The sequence below is a fragment of the Eutrigla gurnardus genome, assembly GCF_963514095.1.
Source record: "Eutrigla gurnardus genome assembly, chromosome: 13".
In the NCBI taxonomy this organism is placed as follows: domain Eukaryota; kingdom Metazoa; phylum Chordata; class Actinopteri; order Perciformes; family Triglidae; genus Eutrigla; species Eutrigla gurnardus.
Genome location: NC_139936.1, coordinates 22,966,982 through 22,984,507, shown reverse-complemented (window position 1 = coordinate 22,984,507; position 17,526 = coordinate 22,966,982). Strand labels below are relative to the sequence as shown.

General features: G+C 45.7%; 1 protein-coding gene across 1 annotated transcript in view; it reads left to right on the top strand.

The window, feature by feature from the left end:
- Positions 1-17,119, top strand: part of aacs (acetoacetyl-CoA synthetase) — a 40,739-nt gene extending 23,620 nt beyond the window's left edge. The window contains exons 11-18 of the mRNA XM_084025003.1: positions 1,886-1,950; positions 3,694-3,816; positions 13,332-13,445; positions 15,217-15,342; positions 15,526-15,595; positions 16,200-16,258; positions 16,677-16,879; positions 16,973-17,119. Of these exons, the coding sequence (XP_083881129.1) occupies positions 1,886-1,950; positions 3,694-3,816; positions 13,332-13,445; positions 15,217-15,342; positions 15,526-15,595; positions 16,200-16,258; positions 16,677-16,879; positions 16,973-17,110 (898 nt within the window). The 3' untranslated portion in view covers positions 17,111-17,119. The remainder of the gene's footprint in view (positions 1-1,885; positions 1,951-3,693; positions 3,817-13,331; positions 13,446-15,216; positions 15,343-15,525; positions 15,596-16,199; positions 16,259-16,676; positions 16,880-16,972) is intronic.
- The last annotated feature ends 407 nt before the right edge of the window (positions 17,120-17,526 follow it).

Genomic DNA, 17,526 nt, shown 5'->3' with positions numbered 1-17,526 from the left:
CTTTTTTTATCTTTTTCTTTTATTAACAGACATGATTACCATAGTGATAAAAGGCAGTTTGATTGATTTGATGTCAACAAAAATAACTTGAAAAGACACAGACTGAGACACCAATACAGCCATGCACAGAGGCAGACTTTAAAAGGCCCTTTGTTTTAGAATTAAAACTGCAGGGGAACACAGAAGTGACGTCTTGCTTTCTACATGTTGTCCAACTGTTGTCAGCTGTCAGGATGACTTCCAGTCACACAGAAGAAAGCAACCTTCCAACATTATTCCATGTCAGGGCTGGTGTGTGCACACATCCTGCCAATACAGTCTCCTCTGAACTATTTCCTCCTGGAATATTTACAAAGGACACATTCTGTCCTGCTTGACTGACCATTATCGTGTTTGACTCTTTTTGTGTTTGTGCTGTTGAAAGTCAATTCCCAATCAGTTGTTTGTCTTCATTTTGTTTTCTTATCATTCCATGAAGGGTTGACTGAGCACACAGGCTCTGTAACAGCATCACCTTGCTTTACATTTACACAGTGACACAGAGAGAGACTCCTGGGAGCTTCCTAGTACAACCGAGCTCCTGAGCAGCTCCACTGGAGCAGATGGGATTAAGGGCAAACGCTGTAAAGTAACTCTTGCCCTTTTTTATATTTTTACATTCAGCACACTGACATTGAAATCATGCCTCGTCATGCATAGATTCATGGCAGCAAACGGAGCATAGTCAGTTTCATTTTCAGTCAGTCATGCATCAGGTCATTCAGTCATGCGTCATTCACACGCAACCTCCTAAATTGGATCAACCTTTTTGCCTTGTCAACATAACTGATATAGGTTTATTTTTTTCCCAGCAACCAAATTCCTTACTCTTACTCCAGATCTGTTTTTTAAACACATTATTCATGTTAGAAAATAAATTATTATTATTTGTGGAGGTAGCCCCTTGAACTGTTTTCCCCCATTTTCAATTTAATTCAATTTTATTTATAGTGTCATATCACAACAGAAGTCATCTCTGGACACTAAACACATTGAGCAGGACTAGAATACGCTCAAGATTTCCAGAGTCAATACAATTTCAGTCCCAACATCACCCAGGGGCAAGCGTTACAGCGACAGTGGCGAGAAAAAACTGCCTTAATAGGCTTTTAGGCAGAATTCTCGAGCAGCCCAGGCCCTTGGGTTCCAACTGCATTTGGTGTTGGTAGTAGTAGTAGTAGGGGGGGGGGGGGGATCATGGCTCGGTGACGGACTGGAACCATCCTTAGCTAAACCCCTCACTGAACTCGATAGAAAAACTAGATCCCATAGCATCAGTGGTTCTGCTGCTCAGTTACAAGACTTACTGACCACAGCTCACAGTTTGCCCGATAGCAGCGGAGTACTAGCCATCTGGCATACCAATTCCTGGTGGGCTGCTACACCACCGGGCCAATGGATTGTCAAAAACTCCATAAAGTTTCAGCTGTGCAGCCCTGTCTGTCTACTGGCTCTCTCTGTGCACCTGTCATGTTGTGCCTGAGAGCACGCTGCATCCCTTTTCCAGTTAAACTCGTGTTTACATCATATGCTCCACCATAGCCTTCTCTGTAGCTGCTGTTTTTTAATCTCAGTCGATCTAAAATGAACTCTTTGAATTCTCTCATGTTGTGCATCCATTTAAACCGGTTTAATGTTGTCAATCTCTATTCATAACAACCTAGAGGATGATTCATAATGTTTGCTCATTCGGTTCTGTTGTTAGAAGTTTCACAATGCAGAAGACAGTACATGTATGTAGGAGGGTTTTGCAGTGGCTGTCATTGTTGGCAACGTTGACGCAAATTCAGTTCTTTCCCCAAATGATTGGACTGTTCTTATTTTTTTATGTTTCCCCCTTCTCCAGCATCACTATCTTTGGTACCGGGGCCAAGTGGCTGTCTGTGCTCCAGGAGAGGAACCTGAAACCTGGTGAGCAGAGGTCCAAGACACAAACGTGTACACACCTACATGAGCATGCACACAAGACATCCAGAGACACACATGGACGCACACAGATAACAAGCAGAAACCCAGAGAGACATGCATTCACCCACACAAACACTCACCTACTCTCTGGGAATGGAACCTGGAACACTAAGAGCAGATGGACACAATCATCATTATAAAAGTGATATTTGACTGTAAATGCCATTTACTGCGTACATCAATGGTTTGCTCTGTGCTCTGGTGTTTGACACTGAATGGAATGCATAAAAGTGCTGTTGTGATAATTCCTATGAGTCATGGCTAGGATCAACTAATTGCTTTTAGTGTCACTGTTCTCCAGAGAGGGAACCAGGTCTACACATAATCAGAGTTGTGCCACTGCTTATTAGCCTTCTTGCTAACTTCCATGTATGTTTTCTCTCCGCTGTTTCTGTGACCAAAAATGTCCCTTTTGGAGTGCATGCTAAATTATTCCTGCTTTGCTCTCTTGCAAAGGTGCATACTGTTTCGTAATAGAGCAAAGCACAAGAGTTGTTTGAGTCCAAGCCTCAATTTGCAGTACATTGTGGTGATATTTCAACTTTTTTACCTGGTTCATGCTTATGGCATTGCCGTTCTTTTGGTGTGTATAAGAAAAATACCAGTTATATTGAATTACATAAGCTGACATTTGGTTTACATAATTATACACCAAACCTTTTGGCCCACCACTTAGAACTATTTCACTTCAAATGGCTTGGCTGTCTCCTATTTGTTCTTACATTTTCTGTCTTTCTTCACTCTGTCTTTCTCCTCTCTATAACTGATGCTTATTCCATAAACAGTGGCTGTGTGTCTCAGTTCCCAGTGCGCTGTTATAATCACCACAAATCTTTATTCAAGGCGTGTCTGTCTGCAACTTGTCAATTACACACACACACACACACACACACACACACACACACACACACACACACACACACACACACACACACACACGTTACCAATTTTGTGGCTAAACGAAAAGGCATGGAAAAAAATCTCTCTCTCTCTCTCTCTCTCTCTCTCTCTCTCTCTCTCTCTCTCTCTCTCTCTCTCAATCCCACCCTCTTAATTCAGCCAGCCACTTGATCTATTTGGCACTGTGTGTATGTTTGGATGCTTATTAGAGAAAAAGGGTATGGCAGAGGGAGGTGTGTGTCTGTGTGTGTTCAAGCATGCCTCCAGTGGGATGGGAAGGGTAGGGGGAGCTTCTTCACTAGCTGCCCCAGCGGAGGGGCCCTTTTCCCTGGGCTGACATTTGGACTGGACACCTGGAGTCCTGGCAGGGGGTAGCAAGAGTTCCAACTGTGTGTGTGTGTGTGTGTGTGTGTGTGTGTGTGTGTGTGTGTGTGTGTGTGTGTGTGTGTGTGTGTGTGTGTGTGTGTGTGTGTGTGTGTGTGTGACAGAGCGTGTGCACTCATGAACCTTGGGGACGGAGGCTTAATATGTGTGTGCATGTGTGTGCGTTTGCTCGTCCATGCAAACTCGTGTTCTGTGTCGCATCAGGGTGGCGAGCTGCATTAACACAACATGAAGGGCTGCATGCAGCCACAACTGTGCACAGGTGCAAGTTGAAATTGCGACTAAACAATACCATGTTGATTGGTTAATTTTCTAGACCTGATGCTCAGGGACATTTTGGTAGATCTGCACATTTTATATTTAAACTCGATTCATCTAATATTTCTTTTACTTCCCCCCCAGCCGAAACGCACAACCTGCAGTCTCTCCACACCATCCTGTCTACTGGATCTCCTCTCAAACCTCAGAGCTACGACTACGTCTACCGCTGCATCAAGAGCACCGTGCTGCTTGGTTCCATCTCAGGTGACTGATACAGATTCTGACAGTACACATTGTCATTTTCTAATACTTTAGTTCCATCTAAGGGCACAAACAGCAGCAGCTTTCCCACATTTGCGGCGTACTACGTTAACGCTAGCAGCACACACAAAAATGCAAAAGAAAGCAACAAAGCATCTGCGACAACAAAAGGACTGACGCAAAGGAAATAAAAAAAATTGCATAGAACTGTACATTTTCATCACCACCCACAATCCCACCACACACAAACACTGGCCCTCTCAGTCCATTGTTATGTTGACAGGGCAATAGAAAGCTATCTGTCTCCCACTGTGAGTCCTGAAACGTTTAACATTTAGCACAGCCTGGGTGAGTGACATATCACACACACACACACACACACACACACACACACACACACACACACACACACACACGCACACGCACGCACACGCACACATACACATTAGGTAGCACTTTGGAGCAGCAGGACCTATGCACCACACACGCTGTAAGTGACACCCCTGATTGGTACGTACACACATAATGATGTGTGGGCAGAAGGCTTGGACACATAAGCAATGACTGAAATGTCACCCACAAGGCAGAAAAACAGGGAGACAGTATGAGCTGGTTGTCTCATTATTATCTATATATTAATCTTATAAAGTTATTTATTGTTGTTTTAAAATGCATCCACTTGTCTCTGCACAGACGTTGTACTTATGTACTTGCTGGCAACCATTGTAGAAGTCAAGTGGTGATTAGGAATGACCAAGGCTTTGTCCTCATTCAGTCATTCTCTACATAATAAACACTCAATATTTCAGTCTGTATGGAAAAATAAATAGAGATTTCAGACAATCATCTTCACTTTGCATCATCACTCAAAGGTACAATCATCAATAACAACGTAGCCACGCCCTAAAGCTACCTGCTTTATGGTCTATTTGACTCTAAATGGACCATAATTCACTAAATGAACATCATGCTGGATTTAAGAATACTTGAAACTAGACAATGAGACCATAAACTCATGTTTACAATGTTTACTGTGATAATAAATCAAGTGAGAAGTTATTTTCTCATAGACTATACAATCAGACTTATTTTTGCAACCAGAGGAGTCGCCCCCTGTAGGCCATTAGGGCGAATACAGTTCATGGCTTTCACTTTTCAGGAACAGAGGTTGCCCCTGGTTGTAAATATTTGTCACAGAGTGACTTCTATAGATTTGACTGTACCTACCAACCATATATTTACTACTCTTACATTCAATTTTACCTCCAAATGAAGCAGTGTAGGTATTCTGGCCAAACTATTGGCTGGTATAAATCCTTTCATATCGTGCCCAGTTACATTAATTAATCATTAATGGCACTTAATGACGCTTCCGTCAGTCTGTGTGAATGAATGGAACCTGGGACCCTGTCAGAGCGCTTTGAGTGTCTTGAAAAGCGCCATACAAATCCAATCCATTATGACAGAAGGGATGTCCCAAAATATCAATTTGAAACCTAAGTCGAAATAAATTGGAATTCTGCTTTTAAGATTAGTATTTGTAGGATTAAGGGAGCCTGCATGTGTCAGTATGGATCCGGGTCCATGTGTATATACATCAGAACAGCAGGTCCTGCCCTATCAGTTTCCTCCTTGTCGCCAAGGGCAACAGCAGGCTCCAACTCTGCTGGCTGCAAACCGACCTTACCTTGACCCCCGAGGTCACCACTAACTGTGCATGTATGTGTGTGTTCTTGTGATCTATCACAGCATATGAGACTTGACTGGGGGTCAGAGCGACATATGTGAAAGGCCCCTTTACTGATTTCACCCTCTGTGTGTGCGTGTGTGTGTGTTGTGTGTGTGGTGTGTGTGTGGTGTGTGTGTGTGTGTGTGTGTGTGTGTGTGTGTGTGTGTGTGTGTGTGTGTGCGCGCGCGCGCGCAAATGTGTGAGTTCATGTGAAACAGTGTATTATAAGTTATAAACAGTGTATGCATTATTATTTTTCCTTTTGTGTGTGTGTGTGTGTGTGTGTGTGTGTGTGTGTGTGTGTGTGTGTGTGTGTGTGTGTGTGTGTGTGTGTGTGTGTGTGTGTGTGTGTGTGTGTGTGTGTGTGTGAGATCCTGTCAGCAGGCATGTAGGACCCCGTTGCTTGCTTCCATTGGGGGTTTTAACACTTTCACTGCTGGATATCCTCCATCCTAATACACCTCCGTATGACTGCCCATATGTCAGTCCTCTATTCCCTTTCTGGTTCTTCTCCCCTCTTCCCTTCAGAAAAAATCTTTTTTTTTTTAGTTTTGCTGCATGATTGAGTTCACTGTGTTTGCGCGAACGTGTGTCTGCATATAGTTAGCTGGTTGGTTGTTTTTTTGTTGTTGTTTTTTTGTCTCAGTCAGTGGCTTTGTCTGACCCAAAACGAAATGAAAGCACACACACACACACACACACACACACACACACACACACACACACACACACACACACACACACACATACTAAATGGCTGATCATGGAAGGCATCCTAAGAGAACTGTGTGTGTGTGTGTGTGTGTGTGTGTGTGTGTGTGTGTGTGTGTGTGTGTGTGTGTGTGTGTGTGTGTGTGTGTGTGTGTGTGTGTGTGTGTGTGTGTGTGTGCAACCATTAACATGAGTGTAATAATAAAATAATTGCGTGCCTTCCCACTGTAAGTGTGTGTGTTTAATCAAAAGGCAAAGTTTCCACTTCCTCCTGGGAGCCAATTAAAGCTCAATAAAGAAGCTAGCAGAGAGAGAGAGAGAGAGAGAGAGAGAGAGAGAGAGAGAGAGAGAGAGAGAGAGAGAGAGAGAGAGAGAGAGAGAGAGAGAGAGAGAGAGAGAGAGAGAGAGAGAGAGAGAGATTTGATTTTTCAAATCATCTTTATTTTCGCTGTGTGAGTCATATCAGTTCACATCAGTGCAATGACATACATAAGAAATACAAGCAAAAATAAAATCTGAGCTAATAGATCAAACCAGCTGATCTGAGAACAAAAGTTCATTCTCCTGAACGGAGCACAGTACACCACCATGAGTCCATGTCATTTTAAAACGCTCTAGATCCTGCATTTCCCTGTAATAATTAAAGTCAATCAGGATCCTCGCTTTTATCATTCTGCTTAGCAGCAGAACAATGTCAGAGTCCACATTGTCCTCCACCTTCCTCTTCCTACTTACATATACCGCCATCTTTGATTGACCTAGAATAAAGTTCATCATCTGACATTTGTCCTTTTGAGTCTTCTTGTAGCGAAAGCCAAGAATGAAGGTTCTAAGAGAAAAAACTTCTCCTGTCTTTCTGAACAAACAACCCAACATTGAGAAGAGAGGAATAAGACGAGGACACTCTGCAAAACAGTGAAAGACAGTTTCTACTGCCACACAAAAAGGACAAATGTTTGGGACAGCAGAGTTCAGGATGGATATAAAAGCATTGACAGCTAGAATCCCGTGCAGGAGTCTCCACTGGAGGTCCGCCACCCTCTTGGAGAGTGGAGGTTTGTAGAGACTCCTCCATTCGGGACGGACCTCCTTGCCCAAGACCAGATGAGCTCTCCACGGTAGCTTCGGCTGGTGCTGCAACTTCTGTCTGTTCAGACACCTCACCATCAGAGCAGACAGTGCTTTGCCCTTGTCCTCCTTCAGGCTCACCTCACACTGTTGGTCCGAACTGGGGCAAATGATGAGGGAGGGGAACGGATCAACAGAACAAGAGGCAGCTTGACCACGACTGTACTCTCCCAATAGGTGCCGCTCCTGTCCCGTCAGACAAGTTCTCCAGTGGCTAAGCAGTCGGCCGACGATCCTCTGCGATCTCCATCCCAGTCCAGCTGCCAAACCTGCTGTCTCGTGTAGATCTGGCCCAGTGTACTCCAACATGGCCCCAAGAGTTGAAATCCCTGCTGTTCTAAAAGCCTCTGTGACTGTTGCTCCAACCCAGGCGGGGGGGCTCAGGATGCTTCCATGACCCAGTGGTTCCTGCAGCAGCCAAAAAACAGATTCATGCCGAACCCTCTGCCTCCACAACAGCTTCCACACACTAAAAAGTCCACGATAAAACACAGGGAGGGAGGTAAAGATCACGGTCTTAAAATCCATTAAAAAAACAGACTCCTGTAATCCTAAACCTCCAACGCTCTGCAGGATCAGCTTAGCCAGCGGTCTCCACACCAGGTCCTGTGGTCCGTACAGCAGCCTCTGAATAAACTGCAGCCGGAAGGCCGCACATCTGCTGGCTAGGTGCACCAGCCCTTGTCCTCCCTCTTCCTTGGGGAGAAACAGCACCGCCTGTGGAAGCCAGTGAAGTTTGTCCCAAAAGAAATCCACTAAAATAGCTTGAATCCGTGAGAGCAGACTAGAGGGGGGGTCCACAACCGCTAGCCTGTGCCAAAGAGAGGAAGACACTAGGTTGTTAATAATAAGAGTCCTACCTCTAAAGGACATACAGGGCAACAACCACCTCCACCTCTTCAGTCTGCCCTCAATGGACTCCAAAACTCCCTCCCAGTTTTTCTTTAGGCACAGTTCATCCCCTAAAAAAACCCCAAGGTACTTTAAACCCCCTGCCTTCCAAACCAACCCCCCTGGTAAAACCAGTTTGTTGAGCAAATCCTTCTTCGTTGCAAAGGCTTCACTCTTGTTCCAGTTGACCTTGGATGATGACAGTTTATTAAAAAGTTCCACACTTCCTCCTAAAACCTTTATGTCCGCCTGTGTATTTAAAACCACAATGACATCATCAGCATAGGCGGAAAGTTTCACAGCTGCCGGACATCCAGGAAAACACACACCGGACAGTTCCTTTCTTAGCTTGTGCAGCAGGGGCTCAATGGCTATAGAGTACAGCATGCCTGACAGTGAGCATCCCTGTCGCACTCCTCTTTGAACAGCAAAAGGCGCAGCCAGACCACCATTAATTTTCAGTATACTCGCAACGTCACTGTACAAAACCCGGATCCTAGCAATAAAACCTGGGCTGAACCCAAACGCAGCAAGTGTCTTCCACAGGTATTGGTGTTCAACCCGGTCGAAAGCTTTTTCCTGATCTATGGAAATAAGACCAGTCCCAATGCCCAAAGAGTCAGAGACGTCCAAAACATGCCGAATTAAAACGATGTTATCGCTAATTAACCTGCCGGGCACACAGTAGGTCTGGTCAACATGAACTATTTCTGCCATCACATCTCTGAGTCTCAACGCCAGAGCCTTCGACAGGACCTTGTAGTCCCCGCAGAGCAAAGAGACTGGCCTCCAGTTCTTTAGGTCCTGGAGGTCTCCTTTCTTTGGGAGCAGAGTTATCACAGCCCTCCTACAGCTCTGAGGTAAAAGTTCACTCCTGAAACTTTCCTGGAACACCTCCAACATGTCCTCACCCACCACCGGCCAGAAAGTTTTATAAAAGTCAACCGGGATCCCATCGATGCCTGGAGCCTTGCCATTAGCCAGGCTCATGAGGGCCACATGAAGTTCATCCAGAGTTAGGTCAGCTGACAATAAAGAACCAGATGATTCCCCAACTTGAGGCAAATCGGACAGAAAGGTTGCTTCCAGCTCTCGGTCCTCCACTAACTCAGACTTAAAAAGGTCTCTATAAAAACGTGTGGCGTGCCTTCGGATCTCAGTAACTTCGGTAAGTGAAGACCCATTGTCCAAACGCAGGCAGTGGATAACCTTCCTCTGGCCATTCTTGCTTTCCAGGTCGAAAAAGAACTTGGAAGGGGCGTCCATCATGGAGGCGTTCATAAAGCGTGACCGAACCAAAGCTCCCTGTGCTGTGGTGCCCAACAGGTTGGCTATAGCAGCCTTTTTACTTTTAAGGGCTTCAATATGCCTTTGTTCTCCTGTACAGCCCAGTAAGTGCTGTACCTCAGTCTCCAGGTCCTGAAGGGACCTGGTGATTTGCTTGGTGACGTTGCGATTATACTGTTGACAAAATTGTTTTATGACAGTTTTTCCGAAGTCCCACCACCTCTGCACTGACGTGAACGTGAACTTCTTCTGCCTATGTGAAAGCCATAAAAACCTAAAAGCCTCTCTAAAAGAACGGTCTTCTAAAAGAGCTGTGTTAAGGTGCCAGTAGGCACTAGATGTCTTTACATTCTGGATAAAAAGACTGCATTGAACCAAGGAGTGATCCGACACACCCACCGGGACAATACGGCAGCTTTTAAAAACACTAAAATGATGTTTAAAACAATAAATGTGATCTAGTCTGGCCAGAGACACTGTGTTGTCTCTGCAGTGAGACCATGTATACTGTCTATTCCTGCCATTAAAACCCCTCCACACGTCTTTCAAATCATGTGTCTCAATGAGACGCTTGAGCCGAGCAGACGAGGCAGGATGGGGCTCCATGTGATTCCTGTCTAGCGCCGTATCCGCAGTGCAGTTAAAATCACCCCCCAGGAATAAATATTCATCAGATATACCACTTATAATGTCACATAACTCATTTAACAAAGTCATTCTGTTCATTGTTACCACTGGAGCATATACACAAAGGAAGGCCATTTTAACCTTTTCATAATGTGCTTTAACCATGAGAGCATGTCCAGCCATGATGTGGTGCAGCTCCACATTCTCAGGACTGAAAGCTCTGGAGAAAAGTATTGCCACCCCAGCACTGTTGGACTGTTTGTGACTGAGGAAAACCTGCCCTGGCCATTCCTTCCTCCAGTCCCCCTCATTTTTATCGTCACTGTGAGTCTCCTGGACAAACAACACATCCAGCTTCTTCAGTTCACACAGTTTAAACAGAGAAGCTCTCTTTGCTTCATTGCGTGCCCCATTAATATTAATGGTCCCAATATTAATGTTCGCCATGACACAAAAACAGACAGCAAAAACAGTGACAGAGAGTAAAATGTACATCTTCATGAAGTTAATCATCATTTCCAACCAAAATTACTTTTGCCTTTGTCACCAGCTTCTTGAGTCTGAAAATCTCCAGATTGCTGAAAACACCATCTTTTCTAAGTTGATTCACAGTTCTGATGAAACCAATTAGATCAGGGAAGAATTGCTCTATCTGCACTGCTCTATGACCTTTAGTCTCTGCTAAAAACCTCCTGATCTTCTCCACCGAATAGGAAGTGACTCTTTCCTCCTGAGAAACAGTCAGATCAGCCTCCTCTTCCTCATCAGAGAAGCTCAGCAGAGTCTTCCTGGTTTTACCTCCACCCTGCCCTTTATCATCTGATTTCTTTCTTTTGCTTACGTTTAAGCTGAGACACTGTTCATCAAACACGTCTTCCATTGACACATCATTCACCAATTTATCTTCGCTGCTGCCCTCTGTGTTTTCTGCTTCCCCCCCGTCCATTTTTTTCACTGAACTAATACCATGTCCATTTACTACCGTATCCGAAACCGAGGCACCTAGGTCCTCCTCCGGCAGCTCCGCGCCCGCGGCACCGGCGTTCTCCGCCGGCAGCCCCGCGCCCGCGGCAGCGGCGTCCTCCGCCGGCCGCTCCGCGCCCGGGGCAGCGGCGTCCTCCGCCGGCCGCCCCGCGCCCGAGGCACCGGCGGCCTCCGCCGGCCGCCCCGCGCCCGAGGCACCGGCGGCCTCCGCCGGCCGCCCCGCGCCCGAGGCACCGGCGGCCTCCGCCGGCCGCCCCGCGCCCGGGGCAGCGGCGTCCTCCGCCGGCCGCTCCGCGCCCGAGGCACCGGCGGCCTCCGCCGGCCGCTCCGCGCCCGAGGCACCGGCGGCCTCCGCCGGCCGCCCCGCGCCCGAGGCACCGGCGGCCTCCGCCGGCCGCTCTGCGCACGAGGCACCGGCGTTCTCCCTCCTGGCCTCGGGACAAGCCCGGATCAGATGCCCCTCGGCCCCACAACCAAAACACTTCATGGTATCAGAAGAGACAAACACAACGTAATTGAAACCATCGATCTTGAAATTGAGGGTCAGGTTGATGTGACTATCAGCGTCTTTGGGGACCATATAAACTTGTCGTCTGTGACAGACCACATGCTTCAACTTGGGAGACTTACATCCCAACAGCACCATTTTTATGGGGGACACTATTTGTCCATACCTGGACAGAGCTTTACACAAATCATCATTTTTAATGAATGGTGGGGCGTTTGAAATGGTGATCTTTTTTGACGCGTTCACAAGCGGAAACACCGGAGTGAACGTGTCTCTGAGGACGATGCCAGCCTCGACCACCTGCTCCACTTTACGCACTTCATCTAAAAAAATCACCACAGCACTGTTCATACGCGACGCTGACTTAACGCTGTCAAATCCCACTACTTCTCCTAGGGCATAGCCGACCTCCTCCACTGAAACGCCGGCCTGCGGTAAAACCTTCACCGCGTGTCGGCGAGTGAGCTTCTCCAGCTCTTCCTGCCTGCCCACAACGGGCATAATGCCCGACTACCCCCCACCACCACCACCACCCCGAAAAAAAGACACTGAACAAGCCACAAACTAAGTAACAAAAACAAAACACTAAATCGATCACAAACAAGTATCGAGAAAAGTTAGAAATCACAGTCACTCACTCACCGCGCTCACACCGCGCTCACACCACGCTCACGCTCACGCATGCGCAGAGAGAGAGAGAGAGAGAGAGAGAGAGAGAGAGAGAGAGAGAGAGAGAGAGAGAGAGAGAGAGAGAGAGAGAGAGGTGTAAAGAACAGCAAGAAAAGCAAGGGAGCAGGAAGGAGTGGTAGAAGGGCAGAGAGCAGTTGGGAGGAAGCGAACAAGATGGATGGATGGAGTCTATGATGCAGAGAGGGAATGAGACAGGGAGGGAGAGTTGAAACAATGGGAAGGGAGATTAATAGAACATGTCGGGAATAGTAGATGATTGGGAGAGAGAGAGAGAGAGACTCTTATATAGGTCAGTAGAGGTGGAGCAGGACACCAACGCTGCCAGTTTGTGTTGTTGAATGGCAAGATTGATACCATAAGTAAAAACTAACATAATAATAAGCTATATATTACCTTGTGTCCACAGAAACACTTATTCCCAATATCGACTATAGATTCATAATTTGACATTTTGTTTCGCACTGTTGGTTGAAAAAAACCCCAAATAATATGAGGAACCTCAGTCTTGGCACTTTTTAATAGTTTTAAGATGTTCTATGGACCAACACAAACCAACAACGCATGAATACATTTGCAGCAATAATCATTGTCTGCCTACACCTAGAGGGCCATCCATTAAGAGCAGGGTTGATGGTTCGATCCCCATGCACTGCCATTCATGTCTAGATGGGTGAATGAGAGGCACTTTGTAAGCCTGCCTGTTTGCCTTCTAGAGTTATTGTTTTGTAATTCGTCCTGGCCCGTCTGTAGTTCAGTCCTGGGAAAACAGTGTAATGTATTTGACTGGACCTTATTATTCAAGCTGTTAATGAGAGCAGTTAACCATCCCCTCCACCATAAAACTTGGCTAAAAATCCCCTAAAGCTGGGTAAAGGTGCAGGAGTTCTCTTCAAGACCATCTCAGACCATAAACCAACTAAATCCCTTCCCCTGTGTCTGTTTTTCTCCCATCCCTCTTCTCAGGTGGCACCGACATAGTATCATGTTTCATGGGTCAGAATCCAACCGTTCCAGTGTATCGGGGTGAGATCCAAACAAGAAACCTCGGCATTGCTGTGGAAGCCTGGAGCCCCGATGGTAAGAGTGACTGTGTCTTTGTGGCTGAATTACTCATGTAAAGTATGTAGCAGATTCTAGGGATCATGAAGAGGTTGTAAGGAATTTGCTCGTTTGAATTCTAAGAGGGACTGGTATCTAAGGAAAATGTAAATGTATCACAAGCTGATATGCCCTTGAGCAAACCGCCCATCCTTTTCTGGAGCTGCTTGGTAGCTAACAGAAAAATAACAAACATTCTATAGTTATGCCTCGGGATGCACGATATTATCGGCAAGGTATCGGTATCGGCCGAAATATTGACGTTAAAACGTATTTTAACGTATATTAAACCGATAATAAAAGACGGCTGCGTCCTTGATTAAATCGGATTAAATGCCCGAGGGCGTGAGGATTGCATGCGCATCGCGACGCGACACGTCACCTACTTCAACTTGCAGCAGAGCGAGGGAGAAGTTTAAAATGTCAGCTGTTTGTACGTTTTTTTAAGGTGTCGGAAACGGATAGCAAAGTTTGTATTTGCAGTGATTGTTCAGCGTCGGTGATGCGAGGAGGAGCCAAGACGCATTCTTTTAACACGTAAGTCGCAGTCGGCAACATTTGTTTAATCATATTCACTGAAGCCGACACTATGCGGCGAGTCAGAGGTAACGCCAAGCGTCCCTCAGGTGGAGACTGATTGTCCCACTGTGCACGGAGCAGGGAACGCGCACGCTCGCCCACGCCGAACCTTTCCGCGGTGTGTGAGGCTCCGCAGGTGAGGCGGAGGTGTATCAGCTGAGCGGGGCAGGAAGGCTTTGTGTGCGTACACTGAGTCGAGTATTTATATATATATATATATATATATATCGGTATCGGTTATCGGCCAAATGAGTTATAAAATATCGGCATATCGGATATCGGCAAAAAATCCAATATCGTGCATCCCTAGTTATGCCTGGTTGCTCCCATGTCAGCTGTGTCTTAGAGATGGAGAGGGTTGCCCTCTAATCAGAAGACCGGACGTTTGATCCCCGACTCCTGTGTGAATGTGAGTGAATGTGCATGACTTCAGATCGTGATCAGTGGCCATCAGTGTGTGAATGTATGTGCACATGGGTGAATATTGTGCTTTGATCTGTAGGAAGTCCATTTACCATGCCAGTCCGTATCTGTATGCATGGGCATGAATTTGAAGCTAGCTATTGCTTCAGAGAGTGTTGAACTTTCTCTGGGTAAAAACGGGTAACAATTTAAAGGAAATACATTTTTTTTCATGAACAATCCAAACAGAAAAGAGAGGTTTTCATCTTGCTGGGAGTCTTCAAAGCTGTCTTTGTTTTTCTCATTGATTTCAGTCCCTTGTTCCCCAGCTCCGATCCCTGCTGCAGGCTGTACTGGCATGTCTCCACCACCTCAAAGGAGAGTGGATTGAGGGATAATTTAAAGGCAGTTTTGTAGAAAGAGTTTGGGATTATTTTAGTCGGTCTCTAAGCCTATAACACCTTCCTGAGGGAGGAGGTGAGGTCTGTGTGAAACCACACACTAAAGTGTACCGAGTTCTCTGAGTGTGGGATACATTACCAGGTGATTTTTTAAAAATTATATCTGAGAATGTGTTTGTGTCCAAAAGTATGTGTGTGTGTTTTGGCAAAGTATATCCAAAGCCTCTAAGTTTATTCTTTGTTCCTGTGTGTGTGTGTGTGTGTGTGTGTGTGTGTGTGTGTGTGTGTGTGTGTGTGTGTGTGTGTGTGTGTGTGTGTGTGTGTGTGTGTGTGTGTGTGTGTGTGTGTGTGTGTGTGCGTGTGTGTAGGCAAGCCTGTATGGGGAGAGAGCGGGGAGCTTGTCTGCCTGAAACCAATCCCCTGCCAGCCAACACACTTCTGGAATGACGAGAACGGGAACAAATATCACAAAGCGTACTTTTCAAAATATCCTGGTAAGTTCAGAAACGGCAAGGATTAATGCAAACTTATGTACACCATGCATACATATTCAAAGATCCCAGAACATCTTTTATATTGCTATATTGAATACAATTATTAGGAGCTTTTTTTCTCATGAACCGCTTTAGGTTTGTCTTTAATCTGGGTTTTTCTATTACCACTTTCCTTCCCTGTAGGCGTGTGGGCCCACGGGGACTACTGCAAAATCAACACAAAGACAGGAGGCATTGTCATGCTGGGCAGAAGGTCAGCCATTAACCGCTCTACTCAGGAGGAAGCCACTGAATGTTTTAAAAAAGCTTTATCTCTGTGGTTCTTATTGATTCATTTATTTGGAGTACTGTGCAAAGTGGTTAAAGTAGCCTATTTGTGCCACATTATATTGTTCAGGAAGCTTTAAGTTACAGTGTGTAGCTTTTAGGTTGATTACTGGCAGAAATGGAAAAGGTTATTATTAAGTATGTATTTAATTAGTGTCAATCATCTGAAATAAGGAGTGTTGTGTTCTACGTTAGAATGAGCCATTGTATCTCAAAGAGAGCAGGCCACCATGTTTCTATAGTAATCCAGAGCGTGTTTTTTTTGTGTTTTCGTAGTTCTCCCACACGCCTACACACTAGACCTTTAAGCTGCTTTACGGTACTATACCGAGGCTGTTTTTCCAGGGTATTTGAAAATAAACTGAGCCTATAGAGATATAAATGAAAGGAAATGCAAATATAGTAATACACATATTGCATATGTGTGTGGCAGGTAGATTTTTTCCCCCATTGCACCGATGTGTTGTATGATATATGGCCATTAAGCTTCTCAATGAGTTTTGGATCTTGAACTTGTGTTTGCTCTGCAGTGACGGCACGCTGAACCCCAACGGAGTCCGGTTTGGTAGCTCCGAGATCTACAACATTGGTGAGTCTTGAACATGACAGGTGGAGGTGCAGGCTGTGGGTGGAAGCCAACAAGAACATTTTGCGAGCTTAAACTGAGTCGTGGTCCTCCTTTTTATGTTGGTGGAAAAAAATATTGGCTCCCTTTATCACTTGTTGTTGTTCACGTCATTTTTTGGTACAGCCAACAGAATGTTGCAAAAGCAACATTTCTTCTTACTGTTGACAACAGGAATGCAGTGTTTCTGGGCTTAGTTTCCAACCTGTGAATGGTCACATTTCTCTGTTGTCGCCCATTTCCTCTTACAACACTTCTCATCTTCGCTGCCTCCTTCTCTTTACCTCTCACCTCCTCTTTTCTCCTCCTCGACTGCTCTCCTCATTCTTGTTTTGTCTCCTTGTCCTCTCCTCTACCCTCTCTTGTCCTCTCCTCCCTGCAGTGGAAGCATTCGAGGAAGTGACGGACAGTCTTTGCATTCCTCAGTACAATGCCGAGGGAGAAGAGCGAGTCATATTGTTCTTAAAGATGGCACCCGGTAAGACCTTCTGTCCGGAGCTGCTGGCAAAGATTAAAGGAGCCATCAGAAAAGCTCTGTCTGCCCGACACATTCCTGCTTTGCTGCTGGAGACCAAAGACATTCCTGTAAGAGAAATATGAATATCAATCGGAGATATATAATCTCATTATCCTGCGGTTCTGTCTTGCATGACAGCTCTTTTCTCCATCCCTCTACAGTACACCAGGAGTGGTAAGAAGGTGGAGGTGGCTGTGAAGCAGGTGATTGCTGGCTGGGAGGTGGCGCAAAGAGGAGCTTTCTCCAACCCTGACTCACTGGATCTCTACAAGAACATTCCCGAGCTGCAAAACTATTAGAGACGAGGCTTCACTGAGCTTGACAGAGGAGAGACAACCAACTAACAGGAGTCCAGCTTAGTTTTTAAATTAACTGTATTTCAAATTTACAGCAACAGGGAGATGTGCACTGCAGGGATAGTTCACAAGGCTTTGTACAGGGCATAAAAGGGAGAAATGTGTCAATATGATAATGGTACAAATAATATGTAAATAGAAAAATACATCTGGTTTGGTATCAGACAGTCGAGACACTTCATCATGAGTTGTACTGTTCCATTGGCAGGCTAGTCCAGTGATCCAGCAGCTGCTCTTAGTCGACCACGTTGTTCAAGTAGATGTCGGCTGTAGCTTTGGATATAATATGAACCATATCTCTCTGTGTCAACGGCTTCAACCCCAGTGTCGGTTCTAAGTGTGTTCCAGACTAAAAACCC